General features: G+C 41.7%; 1 protein-coding gene across 2 annotated transcripts in view; it reads right to left on the bottom strand.

Annotated features, from left to right (window-relative positions):
• The window catches only part of NPSR1 (neuropeptide S receptor 1), a 221,313-nt gene that overhangs the window by 43,589 nt on the left and 159,612 nt on the right, over positions 1 to 18,112 (bottom strand). For both annotated transcript variants that reach the window (XM_004045301.4, XM_004045300.5), the window contains exons 5-6: positions 7,031 to 7,232; positions 169 to 245 (exon numbers count right to left, since the gene is read on the bottom strand). In XM_004045301.4, coding sequence (XP_004045349.2) covers positions 169 to 245; positions 7,031 to 7,232 — 279 coding nt within the window. The remainder of the gene's footprint in view (positions 1 to 168; positions 246 to 7,030; positions 7,233 to 18,112) is intronic.

Below are 18,112 nucleotides of genomic sequence, written 5' to 3'. Positions count from 1 at the left end.
AGACAGAGCCCGCCTGTGACAGACTTTGGTGGGTCTGGTCTGCCGGCTGGGTCCTGATATGATCCTGTATGCTTGTGTATCAAGGAGTCCCTAGCTCACATTTGCTAGAAGAAAACCTTTGGAGAAGCAAATTAGCCAAGAATTGGGCCATGCCGAGTAGAGACTTACCTGAGCAGTTGGAAATCACTGTTTCGTAGGTTTTGCTTTTAATCCAAATAGTTCGGATCACAATGCCATACATGATGCTGCAGAAAGAACCAAAGGTAGTATTAAAGTGGCTGGTGGATCCCTACTGTGAGGACACAGAGAAGACCACTCCCACCTCCCCGAGTGCAAGGTGTGAAGGGACAGATCTTTTAACCATGCCTGCCCCCTATACTTGCTGTTCATAGAATCGCAACTGAAAGTGACCATGAGGATCCATTGGATGGAGTTACTTCTTTCTTAAGTGAGGAGGCTAAGACCTGGTAAAGTTATGCAGTTTCCTCAAGATAGCCCAAATGGTTTGAGGGAGAGCTGTGATTAGAATCCAAAAATAGGCCTTAGAGTCAGAAAAACTTGGGTCTCCTCTACTACTTGTCTGTTGTACAGTCCTGACTTTAGACAGTCTTTTAAATGACATCTATGATCCCTGATTCTGGCATTCATGGCTTTGTTGATCCTCACCCCTTTAGTGTGGGAAGAGCAGGTGACTTGCCTCTAATCAACGCAGTGTGGCAAAGGGGATGGGACTGATTACATAGAATGTAGTGCCTGTCTTGTTGGTGTCTCTATGCATCGCTGGCTTTGAAGAAGCAAGGTGCCATGAATCCCACAGCTGCAAGAAAATGAATTCTGCTAAGGACCTGAGGGAGCTTGGAAAAGAGCCTCTCCCAGTCCAGCCTCTGATGACCCCTGCCCTGGATAAACAACTTGAATGGCTGCCTTGCATGAGCAAAGGACCCAGTTAAGCCATGGCCAAATTCTTGACCCACAGAAACTGTGAGATAACAAATGTATCTTGATTTAAGTCACTAGGTTTGTGGTGATTTGTAATGCAGTAATAGATAACTACTACACTGAGCCTCAGTTGAGGTTCTACAAAATGGTGTTAACAATACAGACCTCTCGAACTTTTTGAGTATCAGATGTGACAATATTTAAAGTGCCAAGTACGGTGCTGGAAAATTAGTAGAGACTAATTTCCTTTCTCCTCTTTTTTGCCTATTTTTTATACTATATCACACCAATTCTTAACATGATTTAATCTGTGCCTAACAGGAAAACAAAGTGTTAAGGATTCAAAAGTGTCAGCAAGTTTTGTATCCTAGGTACTCTTTGATAAATATAAAAACTACTCTTCTTTAATATTACTTGATATTTTGACTACATTAAGCACCTTGACTAAAAACTTTGGAACAAAGCAATGCTTTATTTTAAAACTGCGTGTCTTCCCTCTTGAGAATTATTTAAAAAAATCAGAGCTTCAGTTTGCAGTAGCCAACAAAGCACTAATTGCTTTTAATGATCTTTAGAATATAACTTAATTAATGGCAATGTTAAAATCTCTGTTTCTTACTGCCTTTTCCCATTCTTGCTGAGTGAACCCCTCCAAGTGCTCCAGGAAAGCTCAGGGACTTTTTTGGAGCATCTCCATTCTCTCTTATGTAATTGCCCAGGGACTATTTTTGCAATTTGTATGCCTGCAGTAAAGAAAAAATGAGAAAAATGTTATTAGTGAGTTCAACCCTAAGTTGACTATTTGCTAGAACAGGGAAACTTCTTCCCCAGAAAGTGAAATACTGTGCAAGGTAAGGTTACACCCACCATGGAAAGTTAATGGTTATGTCAATTGCAACCCCAGTATTTAATTGACCAATAATTCAAATATTTATGGTTATCAACCATGTACACAGGGGAAAAGTTAAGAAATGTCTTATGCTTTAGGGATTTGGGCCTAAGTCACCCCTCTTTTTACTTAGGGCCAATCAGCTGAGTGAGAACCAGTACCAGCTTTTCTGTTAGCATGGCGAACACCTAATAACTAGGGTATTATTGCCAAATCAGACTACTTCTTGGAGCGTAGTGATCAAGCATCAAAGAGACATCTGCGTTGCTGTGTGTCCCCATTTTTTTTTTGGACACAGGGTTTTGCTCTCTCACCCAGGCTGGAGTACAGTGTCAGGATCATAGTTCACTGCAGCCTTGACCTCCCACCTCAGCCACCTGAATAGCTGGAACTACCAGTGTGCGCCACTATGCCCAGCTAATTTTTGTATATTTTATAGAGACAGGGTTTCACCATGCTGCCAGGCTGGTCTTGAACTCCCGGGCCCAAGAGGTCCACCTGCCTAAGCCTCCCAGAGTGCTGAGATTACAGGTGTGAGTCACCACACTTGGCTTTGTCTCTTTTCCTTTTTCCTTTATCTGATCAATCAGATTGCAGATAAGTTTTGTGGATTGCCCCTGCAAAATGACTCCATAATCTGTACCTTCCTCTCCATCCAGGTTTTCAGCATTAGTGGAGACCCTTACAATCTCTCTTTATTCATTTTGATGACTACTTTTATTGTGGGCCCTGTGATCCTCTTTGACCTTGGACCTTATGCCCATGGCAAGTGCTGGCCAGGTCCCTGGGGCGCTTTTACCCACCATGACCATGTATTCTATCCACAGGGCTGCACCAACCTGGCATGGGGCTTTCCCACAATGTGATCCCATTTCCTAAGCAAAATAAATGAATTTTTCTCACATATGACAAATCAATGATCCATGACTAATGTGCTTTTTCCACTTTTTTTTTTTGCAATTGTCGGTTGTGAATCTCTTCTGCTTCTATCTTTATCTTACAGAGATGAAAATGATAAGAGAATGAAAAATCAATTAGGTAGCAAGAAAATAAGCACAGCTAAAGTAAAGCAATTACACCAGGGCTAATAACCTCCCCAGCAACAATTAGACAGTTATGTCAAGTGAATTTCAAAACAACTCCTGTTGTTTTGACCCAGAAAAACAATGTATTGCCTTTGCTGTCAGTCACTATGGTTTCAACTCCTGGGAGCCTGATTTAGTGGATGATGGAACAGCTACATCTTTATTCATATGCAGCTCTCATGAGAGTTTGCCACCAACAATACAACTGCCTCTCTCTCTCTCTTTCCCTCCCTCCCTGTCTTTCTTCCCCCCTCCTTTCTTTTCTCCCTTTCTTCTTCCCTCTCACATATATTTATGGAGGAGCTATCATATGCCAAAAACTGATCTAGGCATTAGATAGCCAGAAATTTCTATATTAGCAGTATGTGTACACATGTGTTTGTGTGTGTGTGTGTGTGTGTGTGTGTGATGTGTGTGAGAGACAGAGAGAGAGAGAGAATGAGAGAGGGAGAGAAAGACTAGGGAGAGTGACGTGACACATCTGTTGTTCGGTGCAATTTATTGCGTTATTCATTCAATCTAATATTCACCAACTGTTTAGTGTGTGCTGGATGTGAAATCCAGAAATGAAGAGGCCACAGTCCCTGCACTCATGAGATACAGTCAAACTGCCATGAAGTCTAGATGATGACATGGACAAAGTGAGGTTGGAGGTTAGGGAGTGAGGACCTGAGGTGCCTCTTGGTCCAGGGTTGGCAAGGGAAGCTCTACTGTGGAGTTGGTATTGGAAATGAGACACAAGGGATGTGAACTAGTTGGGTGAAACAAGGCAAGGTGAGCTTGGCAGAGTGTTCAGGCATGGGAGTGATGCACATGGGCCAGAGGGGTGTTTGTTCCATGGCTGGAGCTGGGAGTGCAGGTGAGGCATCAGCAGCTCACCATGAAGCAGCCAGAGAATCTTTGAAAAAAAACAAGTAGATCTTGTCCTAGCAGATACTTAAATGCATACGAAGCTGGGCAATAAGTAAAACAATGAGGTATTTGTGGCAGAAGAGCCACTGAGTTAGTTATTTGTGCTTTTTCTTTTTTTCCTAATTACATCAATCACTACTTTTAATAATCAAAACCAAAATAAAACCATACTCAATAGAGAGGCAAATGACAAATTAGGAGAAATATTTGCAACATATGCAAAAAGAAAAAGGTTATTGTATGAATAATTTCTAAAGATAGAGAATAGAGAAAATAAAAACATTTAAACAAGAAAAGTGGCATTACTTTCAATGGCAAAGTACGCAATTACTTTTGCACCAACCTAATAAGTACTTTAAAAAAAACAAAAATGGCAAAAAGCATATAAAATATATTTAACCTCATTTGTAATGAAAGAAATGCAAAATAAAATAACTAAGATATGTTTTTTTTTCTGTCAATTTGGTAAATGTAGCATATGTAGCATGCATGAAGGAGAATGAGGCATGGTGAACACGAGTGAACACTTTCCTTGAGCTGTTTTCCTTGTCTATTTAAGCTTGAAATGAAGAATTTAACCTTACTCAGAGAATTGAGCCCAGGGGGCCAGAATATAGGTAATAAAGAAAGAATAAGAGTTGAACCTTATCTCTGAGATGAAATTGTAGCACCTATGCCAGGTACTAGTTGGAAACAAGTTCCTCACAAAACTCGCCCCCCCAGGGCCTGGTGTTTGAAAAGATACTTGTTGCTGAAGGAGGTGGAGGATGTTAGTCCCCAAGAGAGAAGTTCTTTCTTCAGCAGCAGGGAGCCACGAAAGAGGGAAGGTGATGGAAGAGGAGCCTCTTGTCAGGTAGGAAATGCTTCAGAGAAGCTCAAGGATGGCTGGAGGTCATGGCTGAGTTTTCATGACTGTCACGGGCTGGAAGCAAGGAGCTAGGATCTGGCCTTTCAGAGGCTTTAGCTTGGTGAGAGCTGAGGGAAACCAGTTTTTGAAATCATTTCCCTCAATCAGCAAACACATTGTATTTTGCCCTTTCAAGGACACAAAAAAAACACACTAGCTAGCCCATAGGCAAGTTTGAGGAGAAGTCCTGGTGGAAAAAGCAGCCCATATTAATGGGGAAATCGTAGATACAGGATAACCTGAGCTGCGTGGTCCATGTGCTGCAGCATCCACTCTGCTGAGCGGGGACTTTGACTGGAGTTCATTTCTTGAGTTGATGGGAAATCAATCAGCAGTGAAGCCAGGACATGCACTGCCACTGAAATCGATGCCTCAGTTGCTCAGGATGACACAAGCCACTTTCCTCCAAATGCTCTCTGACCGCTGTGGCTCACTTGCCTGTCTCCTCTGCCATGGGCCCCTTCCCATGCGCTGTGACTTACCTTGGATGGTTGTCTAAATAACCTTTTCTCCTTCAAACTTTCTCTCAAGCTCAGCTTGATGGAGTGGAGGGCAATAAGTCAAAATAAAGTGTTGGTGTTAAGTTGTCCATTCAGCAGAGATGACTGGACAACACCCCATTTTGGAAAGGCTGCTGGGTTGGCTATTGAGGTCACTCTGTGCTTGCCCATCTCAATCTCTGATGAGGGGGCGGGGGCAAGGCAGTTAACTCCTTTTAGTCTTAATTCTACTCTTATGAAAAATTCAGGGGTTTGACCATATGATGGATAACGTTTCTCCCAGCTATAGTATTTTATTAGACTAAAGATGAATAATGAGCAGGAAAAGGTGACTCCCACCGTATCAGAAAACACTTGAAAAGCATGCAACCAGCTTAGTAATTAAAGAAATGCATATTAAAACAATGAAATACTTTTTAAACTCAGGTTGGCAAAGATTTAGTAAGGTAATAGTGCTACCTTCCATTGGATCAGGGGAGCAGAAAACAAGAGCCCTTGTATGGTGTTGCCCAGAATATACCTTTTCTACAAGTGATCTTAGCTAACAGGCCAAGAAGCAATACAGCTTTTCTCAAGGGCAGCTTGTGACTATGCATCAAAAGTTTTAAAATGTGCATCATCTTTGATCTATACCTTTGATCTAGTAATTCCACGAGAATGAGTTATGAGGAAATAACCAGAGACTCATGTACAGTTTTAAGTACAAGGATTTTTATCACAGCTCTCTTTACACTATCAAAAACAAAGGCTGATGATCTTCCTTTGCTTACAATGTGTTATATGACACAGTATGGCAGGCTTAGACGTACCCAAAAGGTGCAGCATCATCATGGCTCAAGGATACACACAATGTGCCAGGTCTCTTCCTGTAGTCTCCCACCCCATCTACACGTGCAGAGCCCATTTCAGAGGGTGATCCTGCCACATGGCATGGCCAAGTGAGACCCTACCTTGACCAGGTTGTTGTGCTAATCTCTGTTGAAAGACCCTCTACAGCTCACCATTGGCTGCAGGACAAAGGACATCCTATGACTTTTTTGCCAAGGTCATTCACAACTGAGCCTCCCCCAGTCACTGGGAGGAGCTCACTGCCAACTTCTGTCCCATTGGCACTGTGTACCCGTCCACTCGGCCTCTACACTCACTCTGATTTCTGGTCATCACAGACTCTGCTTCCTCCCCACTTCTCCCTTATCCTACCTGAATCATTTCCTCCTTCAGTAGTGGCTTCCAAAATATATTCCCTGCCATTATCTGACTCCACTGCATAGACAGTTTAGCATATTAGTGCATACTGAGTTTTGTGTTCAGCTTGTTTCAAGTATGTCTATCTTTTCATTTACAAAATCCCTGAAACTGGTAATTTGCCTTATATTTGGAAGGCTGCGAGATATAAAAGAAATAATATGGTATGAAATCAGAAAAACCTGGATATCAATCCTGTTTGATGTTGAGTAAGTTACTTAATCACTCTGAGCTTGAGTTTCATTATTCATTCAACTGGGGCAATGGAAATTATTTCACAGGGTTATACTGTGGCTAATGTGATAATTGTTAGCTATTTAGCACAGTGCCTGCCCTATATACCCAGTAATTGTTAATTCCCTTCTCCTTACTCTACTTTGAAGAAATTGGGCTTAGCCTATGGTAGCTACACATAAAATCTTGTGGCCTGGTCAGTTCCCCCAAGGGCACTAGGAAAAATGGGTCTGTTGGGGAGGAGAGCAGCAGCTGGAGAAACAGGAAAGCCCCCCCCCGCCCCATCCCCCCATGTGGTCCTGTCCTGACGGCTTCTTACCTGATGATTGTCAGAGGGATGAAGTACACCAGGAAGGCCACGATGGTCATGTATGGGGTCCAGTAGGAGTCGTCAGGCCACAGGGCCCAGCACTGCACTTCACCGTTGGACAGTGTCCTCTTCCCAAATATGATCAGGGTGGGAATGGAGAACAGGAAAGACAGGCTCCAGGCAATCACAATGAGGACCCTGGCTTGCTTTTCTGCCCAAAGAAAAGAGAGGAATGTCTGGGTATGTGGCCACCATTTTTGGGAGCACAATGGAGTCTGCTATAGAAAAGGATCACTGTGGGGCAGCCACCCTGGACCTCACAGAACCTCCCAGAGCCTCAGTTTCCTACTCTGTAAACAGGGAGACAGTATCTCCATACAGAGTCAATGTGAAGATTACAAAGGGAAGCTTGAACAGAAGGCAGCACATTGCCTGGCCTAAGGTTGGTGCTTTTTCTTTCCTGATTTACCCATCTGACTTGAGATGCTGACACATCCATTCCTGCAGTATTAGGGAGCTCAGTTTGTACCATGTACATTTGGTAAGTTGCGGTGCAAATGCTGAGTTGTGTCTACCCATATGCAGTCTCTTGTTACCAGGCAGGGTTACAGCCTTTGGTCCACGTGGCATCTTTTCACTGTACCCAGCACTGCAAAGCACTGGGACAGTTTTTGAGAGTTATTTGCCAAATGGGAAGGAACCTTCTTTCCTTTTTTTTTTTTTTTTGGTAGGAACATGGGTGGACTTACAAGGCAGAGAAAGAACACTGAACTTTGTTCTGGAGAGTAGGGTGCATTCAAAACCAGCCCAGAAACCTGGTAGCTATGTCTGCACACTGGATTTTAGTTGCAATATTCTGACCTTGGCTAAACCATGCAGTCTCAGCCTCATCTTTTCTTTAAATTGGTATAAAAAATACCTGCTCTGGCCACCTCAGCAGGTTATGATGGGACTGGAGAGAGACAATTAATACATAAGCAAGTACCTTTAAAATACACCCGTTGTTATGATGTGATGCTTTCTGTCAAGCTGTTGTTGAAACTCTCGTCTTAATCCCTCACCTAGCTGGGCTTTCTGTGCTCATTGGCTCTGGGACCTTCTTCCAGAAATAAGAGGCCACCCTGCTCCCCTACTTTCAACTTGGAAAGCAGGTGTGTGTCTTTGGGTGGGGTTGGAATGTAGAGTCAGGTGGTGTTGTTCGACAGTGTGTTGACTGTGGTCGAGCTACAAGAAGTGAGAAAAATCTAGAGGAAACTAGGGACTCTATTAAAATCCAAACCCAAAATATTTAGGAGAATAATATTTAGGGTTCTGTTCTTCCTGAATTGTACGCACTGAAAAGAGATATTAGACTCATGTAGAAAAGAGTTGTTATTGGCCCACTGAGCAAGCAGGAGTCTTGGGGTAGAATTATAATAGCAATCTGATTAAGGTCTTTCCTGTTCCTTACATGCAACCGGTAATCCACTGGGGACAGGGGGAGAGGTTTTCCTGCCTGCATTTGGAAACTCGAGTCCCTTGATGTTAGTGATGACTCATAGGTGACTGACACATTAAGTGGTAAACATTGGTCAATTTAATAATTACATGAAAATTAGTAATTAAAATCCTAGATAACAATAAAAAACCCCCAAATTCCCAAGAAGATTTCAAGTTAAGTCTTTTCTCCCTAGGTGGGCTTGCTTCAAGTAGGAAGTCCAGCAGAGGTACCAGCCCTTCTGCTTTCTATCCTTGTCTGCTATTCCTCCTCTTCCCCCAGGTTGCTATCCACATTGGGGTCTCTCTGGAGCTGGGGTACAGGGAACCAGGAGGAGGAAGAAGACAGAGTTCTTGCTTGACTGCTGCTGTCATCAGAGGGCTTTGTGCTCTCTGTGCCTGGCTGCATCCAAAGCTGATTCTTGGTCCCCTGAGGAACTTTTCTGGGTCATTTGGAAATTCTCCTGTGCGGTCTTGCTGGTGGCCACTTCCTTGACTTGGGCAGTGACCTTCCACCCTCCCTGGTGACCTCCAGGGAGGCCTCTTTCTCTGGCAGAAATGTCTGGGGCAGGATCTTTTTTAACACAGCCTCAGGCAAACTTCATGATGCAGGTTTTACATCAGCCCCCTGGGCTAGGACCACAGCGCCAACCAGCTTCTCTTCAACATTCTCAGGAGTGATGTAGTCATTGGTCCACAATGCTCTCAAATGCAGGGAACATATCAAGCTCTGTGAGTCATCATGTGAAGCCCTCTCACTAGACTAGTTTATGTAGACATCGAGTACCTGTGATTAGGACAGTATGAAAGGTGAGAGACTGAGAATAGTGTCAACATCTTCACTGGATGAGGGCTGTGGCCATATGGGCACAGACATATGGGGAGGTGTTGTAGAAGGTAGTCTAGACTGATAGCATGAGCATCAGAGAAACAGAGCGGGCATGCGTATGCAATACTGAAGGAGAAATGGCCTGGAGGTGGTCTAGAAAGGTAGGAAAATGTCTTCACCACCACCAGGCCATGAGGTACCTAAAAACGAAGGTTGAGGAGCATCCTCTTGAGATGTCTTAAGGGAATCAGCCACCTCAGGAGGCAGGAGGTGGAGGGAGCCTCCCATTAGGAGTTTGATGGCATAGGGGAGCTGGTCCCTAAAGGATTAGAGAAAAACCAGGCGTGGAGAGAAGCAGTGGGAGTTCAGATTAGGAAAGAAGCAGGGTGGGATGAAGAGGGCAGGTAATAGGACTGGAGGGGGTTCTTCCTGATGGTGGGGGTGTGAAGCCTGATGGGTTTCTATGGTCCTGGGTGACATTAGTAGCTGCCCCCTGTGCTCTTGTTCTTTCAATGGTTAGAATTCTAATGTCATCTTCTTCTATAGGTCCCAGGGCACTCTTAAGGGCAACGTGTGACTCCTGGGCCCCACAAAGTTTCCACTTGATGGATGAACAGTGCATTCACTTTTGAGAGGGATGGACAGGGAAGAGAGTATAGAATCATACTTTAGAATCAATTCTACCAAGGTCTCCAAAGATGTTTCCCCAAAGGCCCAGCAGGGTATAGGCTTGGAGCTGTTTTTCTCATACTGGTGCTGGGGCTACACTGTGAAAGCCCCACTCTCTTAGGCTGTGACACAGCTGCCACAGCAGGGAGACTGATGGCCTTCCAGGCAGCTGAGCCCATTTGCCACGAAGAGTGACTTCTCAGGGCTGAAGGATCCAGGATCGAACAGATGAAATGCAGGTTTGCATATAAGGTAGACTGTCTCATGTTTCTCACCCCCAGAAAGTCAGACTCCCTCTTCCATGTGCTCTTGTCCATTTCTGTACTTCTCTGCTGCTTAGCCTTCCTCTTTTCCATGTAACTCATTTACCTTTTTATAAAATCATATAAGTTACACACATTGATTATGGAAACACTAGCAAATAAAAATAAGCGAAAAGGAAAAAAATCCATAGTGGCACCAACCAGAAACATCAAGCTTAAATTTTGATAACGCATGCATATATAATACATAGATTACACATTTAGAAATGAGATCATGATACAGATGCTACCTTGTAACCTAATTTTTTTCCTCTGAAAAGCCTGTTATGACCATCTTTTCCTGTTAAGAAATATGAACTTGTGCAAGTGGCGTTTTTTTTCAGGTAGTAAGATCCTTTCTTCAAATATAATTTTATCTCGAACCCAGTATAGGAAAGTGTTGAAAGCTCAGGTATCTTTGGTTGAAACTGAGACAGCCAGCAGCTCCCAGATCTGCCCTGGAGCAGGCCAGCAAAATGAGCCCTCTGGGGGTCACTGTGGGAAGTGCAATTGGAAAAGCACTGATGAATAATATTTTTTCCGATGGTTATACCGTACTCCAATTTTATCAATAGCCGATTATTATCTAAGTTGTTTTCCATTTTTTATTATAAATAATTTATATTCATCTATTTTTCTCAGTTCTTGTTATTCCTTAGGATAAACTCTTAGAAACAGAAGATTTATAAACTTTTGACAAATATTGTTACATTTCCCTCAAAAGTGCCTACTATTTATGGCTCTCACTGTAACAACAACAGTACCAATTTCCTTATACTCTCCTAATAGTTGGATAATTCTTCCTTTTAATCTTGTTATGTGGTTGGTAAAATTTTGTATCCAAATGTTCAATTTTGCAATTCTTTAATTCGTAGTCAAAATGAACATTTCTATACATTTTCTATTCATTTATGGTGTTTTTGTTTGTTTGTTTGTTTTTTCTGTTTTTTTCTTTTTTGGCGAAGTCTTGCTCTGTTGCCAACGCTAGAGGGCTAGAGTGCAGTGGTGCCATCTCCACTCACCGCAACCTCTGCCTCCCAGGTTCAAGCGATTCTTGTGCCTCAGCCTCTTGAGTAGCTGGGATTACAGGTGCGTGCCACCATGCCCAGCTAATTTTTGTATTTTTTTAGTAGAGACAGGGTTTCACTATGTTGGCCAGGCTGGTCTCAAACTTGTGACCTCAAGTGATCCACCCACCTCAGCCTCCCGAAGTGCTGGGATTACCCGCGTGGGCCACAGCACCTGGTCTCATTTATGTTTCTTTGTTTCTTGTTAGTCTGTTCATGCCCTTTGCCCATTTACTCAATTAGAATGTTTTTATTTCTTTGCCAGACTTCTTTATAAAAAGGATATTTTTCTTTGCCTGTTACATAAAAATATTTTCCATTTATAATTTTGCTTTTTAAGTTCGTTTATGGATATTTATTATTTACATAAATAATTTAAATTTTTATGTAGTAAAAAAACTATATTTTCCTTCTTGCTTCTGCTTTTGATATGGTTCCTGGAAAGGCCTTTCCCTCACTGAAATTATGAAGGTGTTACCCAAATATTCTTTTACTCCTTTTATGTTTGAAGTGTTAGTTTTTTCAATCCAACTAAAATTTACTTTGTTATTAGCTATGGTGGGTGGTGATCTAATATTCTGAAAAAAGGCCAGACAGCTATTTCAACACCGTATACTAATTCATTTTTTGCCAACTGATTTGAAATTTTGTATGATTTATATGTGTTATTCTGGTTCCAGTATTATTATCAAAGTTTTATATTACATTTTAATATAACACTGCATATTTCTCTTTATTATTTTGATATTTTTCTAATTATTCTCATATTCATTTTTGGTGAAGAGCTTTAAAATTGTCAACTTTTCTGGAGTTGCTGGCTAAGAAAAATACTGCTTCAGTAAATAGCAGTAAAAAATAAATAAAATATGGCCTCCGCTCAGTTAAGCGGCCATTGCCTTGTGCCTGCACAGCTACATTTGACTCCCTCCTGGTTTCTCCCTGCTCCATGACTCTCCCAGAGAGCCCTGCCACTCTCGGGGAATCTCTTCTTTCTACGGCTTTCTCTCAGCTGAGCCGCATAAACTCCGAACCCTGCCTCTCAGCTGCCCTTAAATTCTGACAAGCTGCGGTACTAAAATGACTCCCGCGTTGGGCTTCCTGGAACCTCTCGTGTCGCGTTCTCACCGGCTGCCCTCACCCTATAAACTTGTGAGTATCAGTTCATCCTCTACAAGGCCAGGGAGTTCTCCCGGGGGCTGAATTATACATTATACACTTGGCTTCCGTGTTTCATCTGCTCCCTCGTGTGCTGGGAATTCTTAGAAGTTTCTGGTATTTGGATGGCTTCTTTCCTTGGCTCTCATTCCAGATGCAGGTCTCCCCCTGTTTTTACATTTCTTCAGTGACTTTCGTTGGGACTGGGCAGAGGAAGGGAGCTGGCTAATGTGTTTCTAAGCTTTCATCTTTCCCAGAAGCTATTGATGATGAGGATTTTCCAAGCACCTTATGTTGAGCCTCTCTTAATTTTGTAGTGAGGGAGTAAGTTGTTTTACATCTTTAGAAAAGCACTATAGTATTAATTGCTGCCTTTCTGATAATTTAGGACACTATTGATGATATTACACAGTGTCTCCCAGAACTAGACATATTTTCCGCGAGCAAACAGCTAATTTTTTAACCTAGTGAATATGGTGAAACATGTAATTCATCATGTCACCCTCTGGCTATGGGTCTCAAGTCTGTACCTCTAACAAGTTTCCTGGGACTTCCCTCCTGCAATTTCCTATACTTATTTTTCCTTCACTTATATTTCTTCATCTTAAAATACTTTGGCATCGATGTCCTTTTGTCCACCACGTTCAACCCTTTCTAAAGTCGGCTAGGCATAAACAAATAGATGGATAAATAAGTGTATCACGGGCCAGGTGCAGTGTCTCATGCCTATAATCCCAGCACTTTGGAAGGCCAAGGTGGATTGCTTGAGCCCAGGAGTTTGAGACCAGCCTGGCCAACACGGTGAAACCCCATCTCTACTAAAATACAAAAATTAGGCAGGCGTGGTGATGCACACCTGTAATCCCAGCTACTCGGGAGGCTGAGGCACAAGAATCACTTGAACCTGGGAGGCAGAAGTTGCAGTGAGCTGAGATCGCGCCACTGCGCTCCAGCCCGGGCGACAGAGTGAGACTCTGTCTAAAAAAAAAAAAAGTGTATCACAAATCCATGAATGTAAACCGAAAATAAAGTTATAAGGCCCCCCAACCATCTGAATGGATTTCCTCCTCAGCCAAGGCTCCTTTAAGATTTAATCTGAGAGGCTGTTCCAAGCCATGATGGGCAGTGCGGGTTCAGGTGTGTCTCATTATACCTCTCCAGCGTTAACATCAACACAGACTTTAAGTCTGATGAGAAACATTTTACAACATAGTCTCCCTGAAGAGGAAACCTAAAGTTTCCTCTGCAAATAAGAAGTTTGGTCTCCACAATTCTTTATCTTAACTCAGACATTCCTTTCTGTTGATCCCAGGTCTTTAGATAAACTCAACCAATTGTCAACCAGAAAAAATTTAAATCTAACTATAATCTGGAAGCTTCGCCCACCCCATCCCCCCCTACCCAACCCTGCCATTTCGGACCAACCCTATGTATTTCTTAAATGTGTTCGATTGAAGGCTCATGTCGCCCTAAAATGTATAAAACCAAGCTGCACCCTGACCACCTTGGGCACATATTCTCATGACCTCCTGAGGGCTTTGTCCATTGTCACTGATATTTCACTCAGAATAAATCTCTACAAATATTTTACAGAATTTGATGCTTCATTGACACATTTTTCATACCTATGTCATGAAATGTCTCTCCTATCTCCCCTGCCTCATCAATTTCCTGCCTCCCCTATCATAATAACTAGGGCTTCACAGTGCCCAGAAAGCTTGGTACAGGTCTCAACCCTTCACAAAACAGACACACCAAATGACCGAGAAGAAACCCAGGAAACAAGTATACTTTCTATTTTTAAAATTAACTTCTAAACCACTTTATTGATTTATAATTGGCATATAAAAAGCTATAAATATTCAATGCATACCACTTAATGTGTCTGGAGATATGTATACATTCTGTAACCATCATTACAAGCAATGCCATAAATGTATCCATCACCTCCAAAGGCTTCTTCCTGTCCCCCTTTAGTATTGTTTTGTTTAGTTTTTTCCTTTTGTGGCAAGAGCACTTAACATAAGGTTTATCTTGTTAGCAAATTCTTTTTTTAAAATTATCATTATACATTAAGTTCTAGGGTACATGTGAACAATGTGCAGGTTGGATACATAGGTATACATGTGCCATGTTGGTTTGCTGCGCCCATCAACTTGTCATTTACATTAGGTATTTCTGCTAATGCTATCCCTCCCCCAGCCCCTCACTCCCCCACAGGCCCCTGTGTCTGATGTTCCCCACTCTGTGTCCAAGTGTTTTCGTTGTTCCATTCCCACCTATGAGTGAGAACATGCAGTGTTTGGTTTTCTGTCTTTGTGATAGTTTGCTGAGGATGATGGTTTCTAGCTTCATCCATGTCCCTGCAAAGGACACAAACTCATCCTTTTTATGGCTGCATAGTATTCCATGGTGTATATGTGCCATATTTTCTTAATCCAGTCTATCATTGATGGACATTTGGGTTGGTTCCAAGTCTTTGCTATTGTGAATAGTGCCACAATAGCAATAAACATACGTGTGCATGTGTCTTTATAGTAGCATGATTTATAATCCTTTGGGTATATACCAGTAATAAGATTGCTGGGTCAAATAGTATTTCTAGTTCTAGATCCTTGAGGAATCGCCACACTGTGTTCCACAATGGTTGAACTAATGTACACTCCCACCAACAGTGTAAAAGTGTTCCTATTTCTCCACATCCTCTCCAGCACCTGTTGTTTCCTGACTTTTTAATGATCACCATTCTAATTGGCATGTGATGGTATCTCATTGTGGTTTTGATTTGCATTTCTCTGATGATCAGTGATGATGAGCATTTTTTCATGTGTCTGTTGGCTGCATAGATGTCTTCTTTTCAGAAGTGTCTGTTCATATCCTTTGCCCACTTTTTGATGGGGTTGTTTTTTTTCTTGTAAATTTGTTTGAGTTCTTTGTAGATTCTGGATATTAGCCCTTTGTCAGATGGGTAGATTGCAAAAATTTTCTCCCATTCTGTAGGCTGCCCGTTCACTCTGATGGTAGTTTCTTTTGCTGTGCAGAAGCTCTTTAGTTTAATTAGATCCCATTTGTCAATTTTGGCTTTTGTTGCCATTGCTTTTGGTGTTTTAGTCATGGAGTCCTTGCCCATGCCTATGTCCTGAATGGTATTGCCTAGGTTTTCTTCTAGGGTTTTTATGGTTTTAGGTTTAACATTTAAGTCTTTAATCCATCTTGAGTTAATTTTGGTATAAGGTGTAAGGAAGGGATCCAGTGTCAGCTTTCTCCATATGGCTAGCCAGGTTTCCCAGCACCGTTTATTAAATAGGGAATCCTTTCCCCATTGCTTGTTTTCTCAGGTTTGTCAAAGATCAGATGGTTGTAGAAGTGTGGTGTTATGTCTGAGGGCTCTGTTCTGTTCCATTGGTCTATATCTCTGTTTTGGTACAAGCACCTTGCTGTTTTGGTTACTGTGGCCTTGTACTATAGTTTGAAGTCAGGTAGCTTGATGTCTCCAGCTTTGTTCTTTTTGCTTAGGATAGTCTTGGCAATGCAGGCTCTTTTATGGCTCCATATGAACTTTAAAGTAGTTTTTTCCAATTCTGCGAAGAAAGTCATTGGTAGCTTGATGGGGACGGCACTGAATCTATGAAATACCTTGGGCAGTATGGCCATTTTCACTATATGGATTCTTCCTATCCATGAGCATGGAATGTTCTTCCATTTGTTTGTGTCTTCTTTTATTTCCTTGAGCAGTGGTTTGTAGTTCTCCTTGAAAAGGTCCTTCACATCCCTTGTAAGTTGGATTCTTAGGTATTTTATTCTCTTTGTAGCAATTATGAATGGGAATTCACTCATGATTTGGCTCTCTGTGTGTCTCTTATTCGTGTATAGGAATGCTTGTGATTTTTGCGCATTGATTTTGTATCCTGAGACTTTGCTGAAGTTGCTTATCAACTTTAGGAGATTTTGGGCTGAGACAATGGGGTTTTCTAAATATACAATCATGTCATCTACAAATAGGGACAATTTGACTTCTTCTTTTCCTAATTGAATAACCTTTATTGCTTTCTTTTGCCTGATTGCCCTGGCCAGAACTTCCAACACTATGTTGAATAGGAGTGGTGAGAGAGGGCATCCTTGTCTTGTGCCAGTTTTCAAAGGGAGTGCTTCCAGTTTTTGCCCATTCAGTATGATATTGGATGTGAGTTTGTCATAAATAGCTCTTATTATTTTGAGATATGTTCAATCAATACCTAGTTTATTGACATTTTTTAGCATGAAGGGCGTTGGATTTTGTTGAAGGCCTTTTTTGTATCTATTGAGATAATCATGTGATTTTTGTCATTGGTTCTGTTTATGTGATGGATTAGGTTTATCAATTTGCATATGTTGAACCAGCCTTCCATCCCGGGGATGAAGCCAACTTGATCATGGTGGATAAGCTTTTTGATGTGCTGCTGGATTCAGTTTGCCAGTACTTTATTGAGGATTTTTGCATCAATGTTCATCAGGGATATTGGTCTAAAATTCTCTTTTTTTGTTTTGTCTCTGCCAGGCTTTGGTATCAGGATGATGCTGGCCTTATAAAATGAGTTAGGGAGGATTCCCTCTTTTTCTGTTGATTGGAATAGTTTCAGAAGGAATGGTACCAACTCCTCTTTGTACCTTTGGTAGAATTCAGTTGTGAATTGGTCTGGTCCTGGACTTTTTTTGGTTGGTAGGCTATTAATTATTGCCTCAATTTTGGAGCCTGTTAATGGTCTATTCAGAGATTCAACTTCTTCCTGGTTTAGTCTTGGGAGGGTGTATGTGTCCAGGAATTTACCCATTTCTTCTAGATTTTCTAGTTTATTTGCATAGAGGTGTTTATAGTATTCTCTGATGGTAGTTTGTATTTCTGCGGGATTGGTAGTGATATCCACGTTATTATTTTTTATTGCATCTATTTGATTCTTCTCTCTTTTCTTCTTTATTAGTCTTGCTAGCAGTCTATCAATTTTGTTGATCTTTTCAGAAAACCAGCTCCTGGATTCATTGATTTTTCGAAGGGTTTTTGTGTCTCTATTTCCTTCAGTTCTGCTCTGATCTTAGTTATTTCTTGCCTTCTGCTAGCTTTTGAATTTGTTTGCTCTTGCTTCTCTAGTTCTTTTAATTGTGATGTTAGGGTGTCAATTTTAGATCTGTCCTGCTTTCTCTTGTGGGCATTTAGTGCTATAAATTTCCCTCTACACACTACTTTAAATGTGTCCCAGAGAATCTGGTACATAGTGTCTTTGTTCTTATTGGTTTCAAAGAACATCTTTATTTCTGCCTTCATTTCACTATGTACCCAGTAGTCATTCAGGAGCAGGTTATTCAGTTTCCATGTAGTTGTGTGGTTTTGAGTGAGTTTCTTAATCCTGCGGTCTAATTTGATAGCACTGTGGTCTGAGAGACAGTTGGTTGTGATTGCTGTTCTTTTACACTTGCTGAGGAGAGCTTTACTTCCAATTATGTAGTCAATTTTGGAATAAGTGCAATGTGGTGCTGAAAAGAATGTATATTCTGTTGTTTTGGGGTGGAGAGTTCTGTAGATGTCTATTAAGTCTGCTTGGTGCTGAGCTGAGTTCAA

This window comes from Gorilla gorilla, chromosome 6 (assembly GCF_029281585.2).
Source record: "Gorilla gorilla gorilla isolate KB3781 chromosome 6, NHGRI_mGorGor1-v2.1_pri, whole genome shotgun sequence".
NCBI lineage: Eukaryota > Metazoa > Chordata > Mammalia > Primates > Hominidae > Gorilla > Gorilla gorilla.
The sequence above is the reverse complement of the archived record's forward strand: the minus strand, read 5'-3'. Positions and strand labels throughout refer to the sequence as shown.